The 19,151-nt window shown below is 40.2% G+C and overlaps 1 protein-coding gene across 1 annotated transcript in view; it reads right to left on the bottom strand.

Moving 5' to 3' along the window:
* LOC128705920 (histone lysine N-methyltransferase trithorax) overlaps positions 1-19,151 on the bottom strand; it is a 382,322-nt gene that overhangs the window by 212,273 nt on the left and 150,898 nt on the right. Inside the window, exon 7 of the mRNA XM_053801012.2 lies at positions 314-584. Within this exon, the coding sequence (XP_053656987.2) occupies positions 314-584 (271 nt within the window). The remainder of the gene's footprint in view (positions 1-313; positions 585-19,151) is intronic.

Raw genomic sequence — 19,151 nt, 5'->3', positions numbered from 1 at the left:
TATCACTTTTAAATAGTAATATTTATTATTATACTAGGTAGTAGGTTGGTAGACAGCAACCGCCCAGGGTTGAAAGAAAGAAAGATTTATTAATATATTATGCAGTAGCCAAGTTTATGTTTATGAAAACAAATGTACTGGCTACCCTTACAACTTTACATACCAAATCCTAAGTATTTAAGTTTTCTAAATAACTAACAAATTTACCAAACTAACATTCAAATTCCCTCCAGTAATAATTATTTAAAAATTATGAGTTTTAATCCTAACACTCCACAAAAAAAAAAATTAAATGCAATCAAATTTTACATACCTTCTGGTCTGGCAGAGTACGAGTCACTTGTCTTGGAACAAATACCCCCTTCTCTTGTTGTGATGATTTACATACACTCTCACTTGAAACTTCAGGTAATTCAGTTTTTTCCTCTGGTACTTTTATATTAATGACAGGAGCTTTTCGTGTCTCTTTGACTATGGTCGGAGATGATACTGTTGTAGAAGTAACCTGCAGTGGTACCTTAGAAGTACTCTCTTGACTAATGGCTGATTTCATTGAGAGTCTTGGGTTGTGGCACTTTCTCATGCTGTAGAAAAATATAACTATCAGTAGACCAAAACCACTCTTATTATAAGTATGTTACTGTGTTAGGCTTTTTCTGTAGTATAGGATGGTCTATGAATATATTACTCCATCAATAAGTTCCCACACAAAGCTACAATAAGTCACAGTAATGTGAAAACAATACAAGATGACAGGGAAAAAGAGTATTTCGATGGAGTTAGTGCCAACAGGTCTGGACCATTACCAAAGGCATTTACTGGCAATAAGCACAGTGCCTGCACTCCAAAGGAGGGATGGGGTTATTTACTGTTTGGAGGGAAATCTGAACCATCATATCTACACGCCTCTGGTTAGACAGTAATAGTATGAATGATGGTGAAAGTGTGCCTTTTTTGGGTCACCCTACATAGGTGGGAGACAGCCAGTGTTAAAAAAAAGTAATTAGATTACAGTACGAGAGAGCAACATAACAGTGTAAGAGTGAAAACCATCTAGTTTTCCAGTGATAGGTGAAAGTGCAACCAAGAATGTTGGAGCAATTGTGAATAACTTTTCATACTGTGAAAGTCACCACTTAACTTACCAAAGACCAATAAACCACCTGAAGACTGAAAGATGCACAGATATCTGGATTCAAACGAAGCACTACCAACCACAATGAAGACACATGTCAGAACATGCTTTTTATGAGATGAACATTTTGCTCAGTGTAGCTTGATAGAACTCTATAAAGACCAAAAAGTAGTCCCAACAAAGGTTCATTCTTTAGTGTGCATTTTCTTTGCTAGGATACTTGCCAGCATGGCTCCACAAACATCCTTAATAACACTAAAACTTTACATTGAAGGACAAATGTATGTGAAAAAGAGGAATGCAGGTTTCACAAAGGAAAAAATTAAGTGAGAGAAAAGGAGATGGTGAGGAGAGGGGAAGAGGTAACACACAGGGATCCCTGAATGCAGTTTAGGGATAAGCCCATGAAGTAAAATAAGAGCTGGAATAAGTAAAGTTAGAATCTATACATAGGGGTGGGTTCAAGGGTGTATTTAGGATAGAAGGGCTAAACTACTAAATGAAATAAGGGTTTTTAGAAGCCAAATTCAGGACAAGAGTCGTAAAGAATGATCATAGACTATGGAGCATATGACTAATTTGCAACACATGAGAAGCTAAATTGTACCAATAGTAGAAATTTAATAAGAGACATTTGAGAAAGTTAAGAGAAACTTTTGTTTCTCTTTTTGGGCCACCCTGTTTCGGTGGGATAGGGCCGGTTTGTTGAAAGAAGAAGAAGAAAGATTTGAGCAAGTTATCAGTGAATACACAAAAAAAAACATGGTCCATAAAACTAAAAATCAAACAATAAATTCTAAGTAAGCCCTGGAATTGGCACAGCAAAATAATGAGAAAAATTCAGCAGAGATGTGTGATTGGCAGAGTGATGCAATAAATACACTGGTTAGAAAATCACATAGTATGGGTTGTAGTTAGACGTCTGCATTAACCCTTCGAGGGTCCGTCCCATAGTTCTATGACTTTGAAGCCTGGGTCCAAGCAGCAGTTCTACGTCATGAGCTCAGCTCACACAACCAAGCTGTCAGCGGTAAATTTGGGCCTAAATATGAGAGAATGGATCTACGTGGTAAGTCTGCGCCATATAAAACAAATCCTGTAGCACATGGTACATTGAGAGAAAAAAAAAATGGTGTTTTTAGATTAAAACAGACTCTGAGGCACACTTTCATTATGGTTTTTACAGTTGTATTCGCGGTTTCTTGGTCTCATTTGATAGAAGAGACGATATATTACAGAAATAGAGACGATTTCAATTGGTTTTAGTACTGAAAGTAACTTGAAATTGAGCTCAAAATAGGGAAAATATTTGATTTTTGCAGATGTGCAAGAGTTTACACAGGATGTCACACGTCCAATATAAGTCAACTGGTGGGTCTAACATACATTCACGAATGTGCTGATATTATTTATACAATTATTACAATTGGAGGGAGGTGGTAAAGGAGATTTCATGTGCGAGGGGCTTAGACTTCCAGCAAGCATACGTGAGCATGTTAGATAGGAGCAAATATACACAAACGGTTTTTGGGACTTGATGTGCTGTTAGTGTGAGCCAGGTAACATTTATGAAAGGATTCAGGGAAACCAGCAGACCAGACTTGAGTCCTGGAGATGGGAAGTAGTGCCAGCACTCTGAAGGAGGGGTGTTAATGCTGCAGTTTTATAACTATAGTGTAAGTGCACCTCTGGTAAGACAGTGATGAAGTGAATAATGATGAAAGTTTTTCTTTTTCAGGCCACCCTGCCTTGGTGGGAGACAGCCAATGTGTTAATAAAATAAATATTACAATATTGCAGAACAGTAAATCTTCTTCTAGGTCATAGGTTGGTAGACAGCAACCGCTCGGGGAGATACTACCGTCCTGCCAAGCGAGTGTAAAACGAAAGCCTGTAATTGTTTTACATGATGGTAGGATTGCTGGTGTCTTTCTTCCATCTCATAAATATGCAAGATTTCACGTACGTCTTACTACTTCTACTTACACTTAGGTCACACTACACATGCGTGTACAAACATGTACAGTGGAACCCCGAGTTTCGGCCGCCCTGAGTATCGGCCGCTTTATTCAGCTAAATTTTGTCCCAAGTTTTGGCTACTGCCCCGTGTTTCTGCCAGAGTACCAGACCTGTCCGCCTGCCCGTGCCTGCGCGCCTCTCCACGCAGGCATCATGAGCCAGTCTACCTTTGTTTATCCTTGAGTGAACATTACCCTGTGTGCTCATCCAAACATTTCACAATAAATTCATTGTGTTTAGTGCTTTATTGAATGTGACTGTGAAATAAGCCATCATGGGCCCAAAGAAACTTCATAGTGGCAGCAGTTGAAACAAGAGCTTTAACTGGAACAGCATCAGATCATAGCTGATAAACTTGCTTCAAAAGAGGAGGAAGAGGGAGTGCAGGAGGAAGCTTCTTCATTGATTAAGGACATGTGTGGAATGTGGAATAAGTTGCAAAGTTTTGTGGAAAAATACCACCCTGAGCAAGCTGAAACAAGCCATCTCTGCAACATGTTCAGTGACAAAACAATGTCTCATTTTAGGCAAATCTTAAAGAGACGCCAGAAACAGAGCATTCTTGAAAGTTATTTTGTGCGACAGGGGTCCAGTGACTCTCAAGCTGGTCCTACTGGCATTAAAAGACAAAAAAGTGAAGTAACCCCAGATAAGAACTTGTTACCTAAAGCCATTAAGGGGATTCCCCTTCCAAACAGTAAGTCCTCCCTCTCTCCTTCTCCCTATCTTCCAGATGCCAGCAAGACTCTTCAATAAAGGTATACGTAAATGTGATTTTAAATGTTTATTTATGTATTGTATTACTCATTTAACCCTTTCAGGGTCCCCAGGCCCTCTCCGAGACTTGTTCTCAGGGTCCCCAAATTTAAAAAAAAAAAAAATCTCATGGAAAGATAGAGAATCTTTTCCCAATCATAATGACAACAAAAGTATGAAATCTGATGGAAAACTTACAGAATTATGCTCTCACGAAGTTAGAGGTCTCGACGATGCTTATGCATTGGCGATTTTGCCCACTTTGAGCCCTATTTTCGGCCAATTCCAGTGTACTTGTCGACAAAAATTTAAACTATTCCGCCAGAACTCCATTTTTTTCTATCGAATGAGTACAAGAAACCACCCATTTACCGATTTCAACTATCCAATAAAGTGGTCAGAATTTAACAATTTTGCCAATTTCACACAAATTTCAAAAGATGCAAATTTCCAAATAGGGTCCAGAATAAACAAGAAAGACATTCCTGGCACTAAAATAACAAGTTCTCTGTTCGTTAGTCACATCCCCAGGCCCCTCTTATATTTCTTTGGCTTTCCACTTTGAATTTTTATTCTCACAAAAAATAGAAGATTTACTGCTATGTAGACTACTGCATTAGTGTAGAAATGGTATAAATAATATCAGCGCACGTGTGAAAGAATATTAGACTCACCAGTTGACATGCACTGGACGCTTGGCATGATTTGTTTACTTTTGAACTTTGGTAAAAATCGAACATTTCTGCTACTTTGAGCTCAATTTCAAGGTACTTTTCATTGTAAAACCAGTCAAAATCATCTCAGTTTCTGGTCTTCCAGTCTATAAAATGAGACCAGGAAAACTAGAATACAACAATAAATACCATACGAAAATACAGTGCAAAGTCGTAGTTTTAATCCAAAAACACGGTCAATGTTTTTTTTTTCTCATTACGCACTGTGTGCAGCAGGATTTTTTTATACTGCACATGCTGACCACACAGACCCATTCTTTCATATGTAGGCCTACCAGCTTTCTCTCGCTAGATTTGAGGGCACTAGAATTTAGGCGTACTAGTACGTCAAAAACCCCAGGGCGTAAGCCGTACTAGTACGGCCAAAACCCTGAAAGGGTTAAGTACTATATGTATGTTTGAAGTACTATATGTATGTTAAACTATAGTTATTCTTAAACCCGTAAATGGTCCAAACGTATATATACGTTCTTATCACTAGTGCCCTAAATGTATATAAACCTTTTATTTTTCCTGCATTCAAATATGGCACAATTGGCCCGAGATGCCTTGTGAGCATAGAATGGGTCTTAACACTCAGTGTGCACTGTATTAAAAAAATTTGGGACCACTTAGTACCTTGTGGGAGCACCAGTTAGAGCAAACAGCACGACGAACACCTGGGATTCACTGATTTCATGTAGTATTAACTCTCCCATTTTAAGAGGACAGTGATGCTGACCCCGAGTTTAGTGGCTCTGAGGTGGATGTGGCCATAAGTGGCCGAGGAAACATAAAAAAAAAAAGCTTGATAATAACCCGTGAAACATTTGTTAGTTAGTTAGTTTAATATGTTTATTATGCACCCCATACCCATCCTGTGGGCGGTAGTCAAAAGATTACAGAGGTACGTAACTGGTCCATGGACCGGACTCCAAAGTTTTGATAGCTGAGCAAGTTACAGAGGTAATGAACTCACAATTTACAAAGGTAATGAACTCACAATTTACAAAGGTAAATTGTGAGTTCATTACCTTTGTAAATTGTGAGTTCATTACCTTCGTAAATTGTGAGTTCATTACCTTTGTAAATTGTGAGTTCATTACCTTTGTAAATTGTGAGTTCATTACCTCTGTAACTTGCTCAGAAACATTTGTGCAACACCCTTTCAGAATGTCTTATAACCTATGCCCTAAGTAAAGAGAAATAATTCTGGAACACAATATTTGTTCAGCAGGCTGGCTGGCTGATTGGCTGGCCGGCTGCTGGCGGCCTGGCTCCGTTTGTTTGTCTGTGTCTATGTCTATCTCTGTCTCTGTCTGTCTATCACTTTCTATCTGTCTCTGTCTATCTCTGTCTCACAGGTACACATAAATACAAGTATACATAGTGTAAATTATCTGGGATAACCCAAAAAATCCAGACAAAGTGCTATACTCTGCTTGAAGATACGAGTAAACATGATGATGTAGTCTTGTGGCTCTCTCTGAGACAGAGACCTAGATGGATAGACAGATAGACAGGGAGCTTGACAGACAGACAAACATGTTTGTGTACCAACAAAAACAAAGCGAGGGCCAACACTCATCAAATGTCAACTGTTACGTTATCTCATCTTATCACTTCACTGTCAGGAGTGGACTGAGGCTTGTTTTACATGCTTCAGGGGAACTTATTATTATGTATTATTATTATGTATTATTATTATTATTATTATTATTATTATTATTATTATTATTATTATTATTATTATTACTATATACTTCCACATATCCAAAACATTGCTGGGATCTATAAATACTTTGTATATATTCCAAGACAATAGTAAATGGCAAAGGCAGGTGTAAATATCCACCTGTCAGTGTGTTTGTGACAATTTGAATACAATTTCAGACAATTTCAGTACCTAATACTAGTGTCAGAACAAAGATTGGTTATGAAATGACAAGAACTACTATAAATTGTAATTATCAGAACATAAAAATTACATAAAAAATAGGAAAGAGAGAAAAAAAGGTATATCGGCAACACTTCTGCAAGCAGCAGGACTTGATGTTGCCGTCACATGAGCATCCAGTGCCAACTTCTCAGCCTCATATCTCTAAGTACTGACCCTAATTTGTTTTTTATCCCATAACACTTAGAAAAATGTGCTCTTTATTTCCATTAAAAAATTTTTTTTTTATTTTTTTCAAAATATTTGGGGCACTGGGGTAGTGAACGTATATATACGTTTGGACCGGTTATGGGTTAAAAATGTATTTTTTTGTGAATATTTTGGTGGGTCCGGAATGGATTCATTGTATGTACATTATTTCTCATGGGAAATATTGCTTCGACTTTCGGCCGTTTCAAGTTTAGGCCTAGCTCCTGGAACGGATTACAGCCAAAACTCGGGGTTCCACTATATATATATACACACACACACCCCTCTGGGTTTTCTTCTATTTTCTTACTAATCTTATTCACTTCCTCTTATCTCCATAGGGAAGTGGAACAGAATTCTTCCTCTGTAAGCCACGCATGTCGTAAGAGGCAAATTAAATGCCGGGAGCAAGGAGCTAGTAACCCCTTCTCCTGTATACATTACTAAAGTTAAAAAGACAGACTTTTGTTTTTTGTTTTGGGCCTCTGTGGGATACGGCCTGTTTGAAAGAAGTAAATCTTCTATTATTTGGTGGTAATAAAAATTCTTCATGTGAATAAAAATTCAAAATGGAATTCATATTTAAAGCCTGGAAATGTAACTAATAAACAGTGGAAATGTTATTTTAGTGCCAGGAATGCCTGCATTGTTTTTTCTGGAACCTATTTTGAAGTTGAAATACAGCCTCTCCTCACTTAGCGATGTACTCGTTTACCGATGATTCGGACTTAAAACGGGCTCTTTGACCAGTATGCATACTTAAATAATGTACAGTGGTTCCTTGTTTTTCGTAAGCATTGAAAGTCATAATTTTCAAAAATCGTAACGTTTATTTCGTCAAAACATTGACTCGTGAATTGTCGTTTGAGTCGTAAATAGTCCTTCATCTTGGACGTGTACGCACGGCCTCGAGCAGCCTCACACTTTATTCCCAGCCAGTGTGCCATTGTTTATCAGCGAGTGACCATCACCTCATGAATTCATACGATACATTTCATAATATTCCATTCATTTTAATGCTTACAACTGCTAAATAAGCCACCATGGCTCCAAAGAAAGCTCCTAGTGCCATGCCTTTGGTAAAGAAGGTGAGAAATACGATAGAACACAAGAACATAAGATAGGAGGAACACTGCAGCAGGCATGTTGGCCCATACTAGGTAGGTCTTTCACAATCCATCCCACTAACAAAATATTTGCCCAACCCAATTTTCAATGCTACCCAAGAAATAAGCTTTGATAATTCTATTTACCCAAGGTAGTAGGTTGGTAGACAGCAACCGCCCAGGGAAGTACTACCGTCCTGCCAAATGAGCGTAAAATAGAAACCTGTAATTGTTTTACATGATGGTAGGATTGCTGGCGTCTTTTTTCTGTGTCATAAACATGCAAGATTTCAGGTACGTCTTGCCACTTCTTCTTACACTTAGGTCACACTACACATACATGTACAAGCATATATATACAAACACCCTCTCTGGGTTTTCTTCTATTTTCTTACTAGTTCTTGTTCATTTCCTATTATCTCCGTGGGGAAGTGGAACAGAATTCTTCCTCCGCAAGCCATGCATGTTGTAAGAGGTGACTAAAATGTCGGGAGCAAGGGACCAGTAACCCCTTCTCCTGTATAAATTATTAAATCTAAAAAGAGAAACTTTTCTTTATCTTTTTGGGCCACCCAGCCTCGGTGGGATGCGGCCGGTTTGTTGAAAGAAGAAGAACTTTATTTACGCATGTGCAAGTCCCACTCAAATCCAACCCCTCTCACTCATGTATTTTCTTTCTTTCTTTCAACACACAGACCGTATCCTACCGAGGCAGAGTGGCCCAAAAGGAAAAACAAAAGTTTCTCCTTTTACATTTAGTAATATACAGTGGACCCCCGCCTTACGTTATTAATTCGTTCCTGAGAGCTCATCGTAAGCCAAAATTATCGTAAGGTGAATTAATTTTCCCCATAAGAAATAATGGAAATCAAATTAATCCGTGCAAGACACCCAAAAATCTAAAAAAAAAAATTTTTTTTTTTACATGAAATATTAATTTTAATACACACAAACTTAAGAAGACATGCACAATTAATACTCTACTAAGAATAGAATACATGACACTTACCTTCATTGAAGATCTGGTGATGATTGATGGGATGGGAGAAGGGGGGAGTGTGGAAGTTGTTATTGTTCAGAAAGGGAATCCCCTTCTATTAGGACTTGATGTATCAAGTCCTTTTCTGGGGTTACTTCCCTTCTTTTAATGCCACTAGGACCAGCTTGAGAGTCACTGGACCTCTGTCGCACAACAAATCTGTCCATACACCTCTGTACCTCCCGTTCCTTTAAGAATTGCCTAAAATGGGCTACAACATTGTCACTGTAATAGTCACAAGCACGGCTTGCAATAGTTGTGTTAGGGTGATTTTCATCCATAAAGGTTTGCACCTTCAACCCACTTTGCACACATTTCCTTAATCATTGAAGAGGCACTAGAAACTTTCTTGGGGCCCATGGTGACTTATTTTCCAATTTTTTTTTTTTCAACAAATCGGCCGTCTCCCACCGAGGAAGGGTGACCCAAAAAGGAAATCCCAAAAAAGAAAATACTTTCATCATTCAACACTTTCATCTCACTCACACATAATCACTGTTTTTGCAGAGGTGCTCAGAACACAACAGTTTAGAAGCATATACGTATCAAGAAACACAACATATCCCTCCAAACTGCTCATATCCCAAAACCCCTCCTTTAGAGTGCAGGCATTGTACTTCCCATTTCCAGGACTCAAGTCCGGCTATATAAAAATAACCGGTTTCCCTGAATCCCTTCACTAAATATTACCCTGCTCACACTCCAACAGATCGTCAGGTCCCAAATACCATTCGTCTCCATTCACTCCTATCGAACACGCTCATGCACGCCTGCTGGAAGTCCAAGCCCCTCGCCCACAAAACCTCCCTTACCCTACCCCTTCCTTCCAACCTTTTTGAGGACGACCCCTACCCCGCCTTCCATCTCCTACAGATTAAAATGCTCTCCGTGTCATTCAACTTTGATCCATTCTCTCTAAATAACCAAACCACCTCAAAAACCCCTCCAACCTTTTCGAAGACAACCTCTACCCCGCCTTCCTTCTCCTACAGATTTATACGCTCTCCATGTCATTCTACTTTGATCCATTCTCTCTAAATGACCAAACCACCTCAACAACCCCTCTTCTGCCCTATGACTAATACTTTTATTAACTCCACACCTTCTAATTTCCACACTCCGAATTTTCTGCATAATATTTACACCACACATTGCCCTTACAAAGGGTATTTCCACTGCCTCCTCACTGCAGCATTTACAACCCAAGCTTCACACCCATATGAGTGTTGGTACTACTATACTTTCATACATTCCCTTCTTTGCCTCCATAGATAAAGTTTTCTGTCTCCACATATACCTCAATGCACTACTCAACTTTTTTTCTTCATCAATTCTGTGATTACCCTCATCCTTCATAAATCCATTTGCTGACATGTCAACTCCCAAATATCTGAAAACATTCACTTCTTCCATACTCCTCCTCCCCAATTTAATATCCAATTTTTCTTTATCTAAATCATTTGATACCCTCATCACCTTACTCTTTTCTATGTTCACTTTCAACTTTCTACCTTTTCACACACTCCCAAACTTGTGCACTAACCTTTGCAATTTTTCTTTAGAATCTCCCATAAACACAGTATCATGAGCAAAAAGTAACTGTGTCAATTCCCATTTTGTATTTGATTCCCCATAATTTAATCCCACCCCTCTCCCAAACACCCTAGCATTTACTTCTTTTACAACCCCATTTATGAATATATTAAACAACCATGGTGACATTACACATCCCTGTCTAAGACCTACTTTTACCGGGAAATAGTCTCCCTCTCTTCTACACACCCAAACCTGAGCCTCACTATCCTCATAAAAACTCTTTACAGCATTTAGTAACTTGCCACCTATTCCATATACTTGCAACATCTGCCACATTGCTCCCCTATCCACTCTATCATATGCCTTTTCTAAATCCATAAATGCAATAAAAACTTCCCTATCTTTATCTAAATACTGTTCACATATATGCTTCAATGTAAACACTTGATCTACACATCCCCTACCCACTCTGAAACCTCCTTGCTCATCTGCAATCCTACATTCTGTCTTGCCTCTAATTCTTTCAATAATAACCCTACCGTACACTTTTCCTGGTATACTCAATAAACTTATTCCTCTATAATTTTTACAATCTCTTTTGTCCCCCTTCCCTTTATATAAAGGGACTATACATGCTCTCCGCCAATCCCTAGGTACCTTCCCCTCTTTCATACGTTTATTAAACAAAAGTACCAACCACTCCAACACTATATCCCCCCCTGCTTTTAACATTTCTGTCATGATCCCATCGGTTCAAGCTGCTTTACCCCCTTTCATTCTACGTAATGCCTCTCGTACCTCTCCCACACTTACATTCTGCTCTTCTTCACTCCTAAAAGATGGTATACCTCCCTGGCCAGTGCATGAAATTACCTCCTCCCTTTCTTCCTCAACATTTAAAAGTTCCTCAAAATATTCTCGCCATCTACCTAATACCTCCCTCTCCCCATCTACTAACTCCCCTACTCTGTTTTTAACTGACAAATCCATTTGTTCCCTAGGCTCTCTTAACTTTTTTAATTCACTCCATTACATTATTTCTCATGTTGGAAAATGGTTTCGCAAATTGTCAATTTCGATTATAGTCACACTCTCTGGAACGAATTAATTACGAAAAACCAGGGACCACTGTATATTAGAGCTGATTTCCCCTATTCTGTTTATTACAATATACAGTACACTACTGTATAAACATTTAAAAGTACACTAAAAATGTTGTAAAAGGTGTTCGTTTATCGACGTGGTATTAGGAACGGAACTCCGTTGTTAACTGAGGAAAGGCTGCATTTTGAAATTTTTGTGAAATTGGTCAAATTACAAATTTCTGAACATTTTATTGGGTAGTTGAAATAGTTGATTGAGCAGTTTCTTGTGCTTAATTAATAAAATACAAGTGGTACTAGTGAAACAGCCAAGAATTTGGTCAACTGGAATAATGTAATTGGCCTAAAATAAGAGTCAAAGTGGGCAAAATCGCCGATGCGTAAATATCATAAATATCGTTGACACAGTAAAATATGCGAGTGTAATTTTGTCAATTTTCCATCAAATTTCATACTTTTTTTTATTACATTCAGAAATATTCTCTACCATTTCATAAGAAAAAAAAAATGAAAATTCTTGGACCCTGTGGACAAGGCATAGAACTATGGCTTGGACCCTTAACACTTAAAAGGTCCAAACGTATATATACGTTCTTACAGGTAGTGCCCAAACGTATATATATACGTTTCATTTTTCCTGCCTTCAAATTTGGCATGATTGGCCTGAGATGCCTTGTCAGCATAGGATGGGTCCTAACACTCAGTGTGCACTGTATTACAAAAATCTGGGACCACTTAGTACCTAGTGGGAGCCAGTTAAACTGAGCGCCAGCTAGAGCAAACAGTGCGGCAAACACCGAGGATTCACTGATGAAATGTTATATTAACACTCCTCTTTTAAGAGGAAAGTGATGTTAACCCCAAGTTTAGAGTCTGTCCATCTCTGTCTATCTCTGTATTCCTCTGTCTATCTCTCTGTCTACCTCTATCTGTCTGTGTCTGTCTCTGTATCTCTTTCACTCTGTCTCTCTATCTCTGTCTCATAGGTACACATAAATAAAAAGTATACATAGGTAGTAGGTTGGTAGACAGCAACCATCCAGGGAGGTACTACCGTCCTGCCAAGTGAATGTAAAACAAAAGCCTGTAATTGTTTTACATGATGGTGGGATTCCTGGTGTCTTTTGTCTGTCTCATAAATATGCAAGATTACAGGTATGTCTTGCTACTTCTACTTACACTTAGGTCACACTACACATACATGTACACGTTTATTTATACACACTCATCTGAGTTTTCTTTGATTTTATCTTAATAGTTCTTGGTCTTATTACTTTTCGTTTTATATCCATGGGGAAGTGGAATAAAAATCTTTCCTCCGTAAGCCATGCGTGTTGTAAAAGTCAACTAAAATGCCGGGAACAATGGGCTAGTAACCCCTTTTCCTGTAAAGATTACTAAAAAGAATAAGAAGAAGAAAATTGTCAAAGTGGGAAGTCTGAATGTGCGTGGATGTTGTGCAAATGATAAGAAAGAGATGATTGTGGATGTTATGAATGAGAAGAAGCTGGATGTCCTGACTTTAAGTGAAACGAAGCTGAAGGGGGTGGGAGAGTTTCAATGGAGAGGAATAAATGGGATTAGGTCAGGGGTTTCAAATAGAGTTAGAGCTAAAGAAGGAGTAGCAATAATGTTGAAGGATAAGCGATGGCAGGAAAAGAGGGACTATAAATGAATTAATTCAAGGATTATGTGGAGTAAAATAAAGATTGGATGTGAAAAGTGGGTTATAGTAAGCGTGTATGCACCTGGAGAAGAAAGAAGTGTAGAGGAGAGAGAGAGAGATTTTGGGAAATGTTGAGTGAATGCTTGGGGAGTTTTGAATCAAGTGTGAGAGTAATGGTGGTTGGGGATTTCAATGCTAAAGTGGGTAAAAATGTAATGGAGGGAGTAGTAGGTAAATTTGGGGTGCCAGGGGTAAATGTAAATGGGGAGCCTTTAATTGAGCTATGTGTAGAAAGAGATTTGGTAATAAGTAATACACATTTTATGAAAAAGAGGATAAATAAATATACAAGGTATGATGTAGCACGTAATGAAAGTAGTTTGTTAGATTATGTATTGGTGGATAAAAGGTTGATGGGTAGGCTCCAGGATGTACATGTTTATAGAGGGGCAACTGATATATCAGTTCATTATTTAGTTGTAGCTACAGTTAGAGTAAGAGGTAGATGGGGAAAGAGGAAGGTGGCAACAACAAGTAAGAGGGAGGTGAAAGTGTATAAACTAAGGGAGGAGGAAGTTTGGGGGAGATATAAGCGACTGTTGGCAGAAAGGTGGGCTAGTGCAAAGATGAGTAGTGGGGAGGGTTGAAGAGGGTTGGAATAGTTTTAAAAATGCAGTATTAGAATGTGGGGCAGAAGTTTGTGGTTATAGGAGGGTGGGGGCAGGTGGAAAGAGGAGCGATTGGTGGAATGATGAAGTAAAGGGTGTGATAAAAGAGAAAAAGGTAGCTTATGAGAGGTTTTTACAAAGCAGAAGTGTTATAAGAAAAGCAGAGTATATGGACAGTAAAAGAAAGGTGAAGAGAGTGGTGAGAGAGTGCAAAAGGAGAGCAGATGATAGAGTGGGAGAGGCACTGTCAAGAAATTTTAATGAAAATAAGAAAAAATTTTGGAGCGAGTTAAACAAGTTAAGAAAGCCTAGGGAAAGTATGGATTTGTCAGTTAAAAACAGAGTAGGGGAGTTAGTAGATGGGGAGAGGGAGGTATTAGGTAGATAGCGAGAATATTTTGAGGAACTTTTAAATGTTGAGGAAGAAAGGGAGGTGGTAATTTCATGCACTGGTCAGGGAGGTATACCATCTTTTAGGAGTGAAGAAGAGCAGAATGTAAGTGTGGGGGAGGTACGTGAGGCATTACGTAGAATGAAAGGGGGTAAAGCAGCTGGAACTGATGGGATCATGACAGAAATGTTAAAAGCAGGGGGAGTTATAGTGTTGGAGTGGTTGGTACTTTTGTTTAATAAATGTATGAAAGAGGGGAAGGTACCTAGGGATTGGCGGAGAGAATGTATAGTCCCTTTATATAAAGGGAAAGGGAACAAAAGAGATTGTAAAAATTATAGAGGAATAAGTTTATTGAGTATACCAGGAAAAGTGTATGGTAGGGTTATAATTGAAAGAATTAGAGGTAAGACAGAATGTAGGATTGCGGATGAGCAAGGAGGTTTCAGAGTGGGTAGGGGATGTGTAGATCAAGTGTTTACATTGAAGCATATATTATTTATTTTTTTTATTATCACACTGGCCGATTCCCACCAAGGCAGGGTGGCCCAAAAAAGAAAAACTTTCACCATCATTCACTCCATCACTGTCTTGCCAGAAGGGTGCTTTACACTACAGTTTTTAAACTGCAACATTTACACCCCTCCTTCAGAGTGCAGGCACTGTACTTCCCATCTCCAGGACTCAAGTCCGGCCTGCCGGTTTCCCTGAACCCCTTCATAAATGTTACTTTGCTCACACTCCAACAGCACGTCAAGTATTAAAAACCATTTGTCTCCATTCACTCCTATCAAACACGCTCACGCATGCCTGCTGGAAGTCCAAGCCCCTCGCACACAAAACCTCCTTTACCCCCTCCCTCTAACCTTTCCTAGGCCGACCCCTACCCCGCCTTCCTTCCACTACAGACTGATACACTCTTGAAGTCATTCTGTTTCGCTCCATTCTCTCTACATGTCCGAACCACCTCAACAACCCTTCCTCAGCCCTCTGGACAACAGTTTTGGTAATCCCGCACCTCCTCCTAACTTCCAAACTACGAATTCTCTGCATTATATTCACACCGCACATTGCCCTCAGACATGACATCTCCACTGCCTCCAGCCTTCTCCTCGCTGCAACATTCATCACCCATGCTTCACACCCATATAAAAGCGTTGGTAAAACTATACTCTCATACATTCCCCTGTTTGCCTCCAAGGACAAAGTTCTTTGTCTCCAAAGACTCCTAAGTGCACCACTCACCCTTTTCCCCTCATCAATTCTATGATTCACTTCATCTTTCATAGACCCATCCGCTGACACGTCCACTCCCAAATATCTGAATACATTCACCTCCTCCATACTCTCTCCCTCCAATCTGATATCCAATCTTTCATCACCTAATCTTTTTATCCTCATAACCTTACTCTTTCCTGTATTCACCTTTAATTTTCTTCTTTTGCACACCCTACCAAATTCATCCACCAATCTCTGCAACTTCTCTTCAGAATCTCCCAAGAGCACAGTGTCATCAACAAAGAGCAACTGTGACAACTCCCACTTTATGTGTGATTCTTTATCTTTTAACTCCACGCCTCTTGCCAAGACCCTCGCATTCACTTCTCTTACAACCCCATCTATAAATATATTAAACAACCACGGTGACATCACACATCCTTGTCTAAGGCCTACTTTTACTGGGAAATAATTTCCCTCTTTCCTACATACTCTAACTTGAGCCTCACTATCCTCGTAAAAACTCTTCACTGCTTTCAGTAACCTACCTCCTACACCATACACCTGCAACATCTGCCACATTGCCCCCCTATCCACCCTGTCATATGCCTTTTCCAAATCCATAAATGCCACAAAGACCTCTTTAGCCTTATCTAAATACTGTTCACTTATATGTTTCACTGTAAACACCTGGTCCACACACCCCCCTACCTTTCCTAAAGCCTCCTTGTTCATCTGCTATCCTATTCTCCGTCTTACTCTTAATTCTTTCAATAATAACTCTACCATACACTTTACCAGGTATACTCAACAGACTTATCCCCCTATAATTTTTGCACTCTCTTTTATCCCCTTTGCCTTTATACAAAGGAACTATGCATGCTCTCTGTCAATCCCTAGGTACCTTACCCTCTTCCATACATTTATTAAATAATTGCACCAACCACTCCAAAACTATATCCCCACCTGCTTTTAACATTTCTATCTTTATCCCATCAATCCCAGCTGCCTTACCCCCTTTCATTTTACCTACCGCCTCACGAACTTCCTCCACACTCACAACTGGCTCTTCCTCACTCCTGTAAGATGTTATTCCTCCTTCCCCTATACACGAAATCACAGCTTCCCTATCTTCATCAACATTTAACAATTCCTCAAAATATTCCCTCCATCTTCCCAATACCTCTAACTCTCCATTTAATAACTCTCCTCTCCTATTTTTAACTGACAAATCCATTTGTTCTCTAGGCTTCCTTAACTTGTTAATCTCACTCCAAAACTTTTTTTTATTTTCAACAAAATTTGTTGATAACATCTCACCCACTCTCTCATTTGCTCTCTTTTTACATTGCTTCACCACTCTCTTAACCTCTCTCTTTTTCTCCATATACTCTTCCCTCCTTGCATCACTTCTACTTTGTAAAAACTTCTCATATGCTAACTTTTTCTCCCTTACTACTCTCTTTACATCATCATTCCACCAATCGCTCCTCTTCCCTCCCGCACCCACTTTCCTGTAACCACAAACTTCTGCTGAACACTCTAACACTACATTTTTAAACCTACCCCATACCTCTTTGACCCCATTGCCTATGCTCTCATTTGCCCATCTATCCTCCAATAGCTGTTTATATCTTACCCTAACTGCCTCCTGTTTTAGTTTATAAACCTTCACCTCTCTCTTCCCTGATGCTTCTATTCTCCTTGTATTGCATCTACCTTTTACTCTCAGTGTAGCTACAACTAGAAAGTGATCTGATATATCTGTGGCCCCTCTATAAACATGTACATCCTGAAGTCTACTCAACAGTCTTTTATCTACCAATACATAATCCAACAAACTACTGTCATTTCGCCCTACATCATATCTTGTATACTTATTTATCCTCTTTTTCTTAAAATATGTATTACCTATAACTAAACCCCTTTCTATACAAAGTTCAATCAAAGGGCTCCCATTATCATTTACACCTGGTACCCCAAACTTACCTACCACACCCTCTCTAAAAGTTTCTCCTACTTTAGCATTCAGGTCCCCTACCACAATTACTCTCTCACATGGTTCGAAGGCTCCTATACATTCACTTAACATCTCCCAAAATCTCTCTCTCTCCTCTACATTCCTCTCTTCTCCAGGTGCATACACTCTTATTATGACCCACTTTTCGCATCCAACCTTTACTTTAATCCACATAATTCTTGAATTTACACATTGTAATAAAGTTGGTAGAATTACCGACAATATGTAAAGTAAAAGGACACAAGTGCAACTAATGTGACATTTATTGTGGCAACGTTTCGCTCTCCAGGAGCTTTATCAAGCCATTACAAACAATACATGGACACAGAGGGTATATAAAGGCTCAGAGTGAGGTGAATACTAGTGAGGTACCATTTCGATGTTCACTAGTGGTAGTGGTCGTAGTAGTGGCAGCAGCAGCAGCAGCAGCAGCAGCAGCAGCAGCAGCAGCAGCAGCAGCAGCAGCAGCAGCAGCAGCAGCAGCAGCAGCAGCAGCAGCAGCAGCAGCAGCAGCAGCAGCAACAACAGCAGCAGCAGCAGCAGCAGCAGCAGCAGCAGCAGCAGCAGCAGCAGCAGCAGCAGCAGCAGCAGCAGCAGCAGCAGCAGCAGCAGCAGCAGCAGCAGCAGCAGCAGCAGCAGCAGCAGCAGCAGCAGCAGCAGCAGCAGCAGCAGCAGCAGCAGCAGCAGCAGCAGCAGCAGCAGCAGCAGCAGCAGCAGCAGCAGCAGCAGCAGCAGCAGCAGCAGCAGCAGCAGCAGCAGCAGCAGCAGCAGCAGCAGCAGCAGCAGCAGCAGCAGCAGCAGCAGCAGCAGCAGCAGCAGCAGCAGCAGCAGCAGCAGCAGCAGCAGCAGCAGCAGCAGCAGCAGCAGCAGCAGCAGCAGCAGCAGCAGCAGCAGCAGCAGCAGCAGCAGCAGCAGCAGCAGCAGCAGCAGCAGCAGCAGCAGCAGCAGCAGCAGCAGCAGCAGCAGCAGCAGCAGCAGCAGCAGCAGCAGCAGCAGCAGCAGCAGCAGCAGCAGCAGCAGCAGCAGCAGCAGCAGCAGCAGCAGCAGCAGCAGCAGCAGCAGCAGCAGCAGCAGCAGCAGCAGCAGCAGCAGCAGCAGCAGCAGCATCAGCAGCAGCATCAGCAGCAGCATCAGCAGCAGCATCAGCAGCAGCATCAGCAGCAGCAGCAGCAGCAGCAGCAGCAGCAGTAGTAGTAGTAGTAGTAGTAGTAGTGACAAAAGTAATACAATATGGTAGAGCAATTAATTCGTACATGAGTAAAAGGATATAAAAGCTATTACTTGGGTAACATAAAAATAGGTTGGACAAATATAAACTGGAATGAGGCAGCTTGTTTCAGTGTTCACTCTCTGTGCTTTGTGTAGTATAACAGGAGAGACTATGTGATGGCAGGGTTTACTGTTTTCAGGAGGATTCTTGCTAAGACTTCGGAGAAGGTGAAGCTGCCGTTGTTTTGTTTAATTGTATTCGAAACAGCGATCAGTGCTGATTCGAGGCACTTGCGTCTGCGGAAATTAGTTTCTTTGATCACTAATTGGGCGTCTCTGAATTTCATGAGATGATTGGTGGAATTTCGGTGTTGTACACAGGCGTTGTTCAGGTTATCGTTCCTACATGCGTAAATGTGTTCATTG

Source organism: Cherax quadricarinatus, chromosome 3 (genome assembly GCF_038502225.1).
Source record: "Cherax quadricarinatus isolate ZL_2023a chromosome 3, ASM3850222v1, whole genome shotgun sequence".
Taxonomy (NCBI): Eukaryota; Metazoa; Arthropoda; class Malacostraca; order Decapoda; family Parastacidae; genus Cherax; species Cherax quadricarinatus.
Note: the sequence above shows the minus strand (reverse complement) of the source record. Positions and strands in the feature narration are given on the sequence as shown.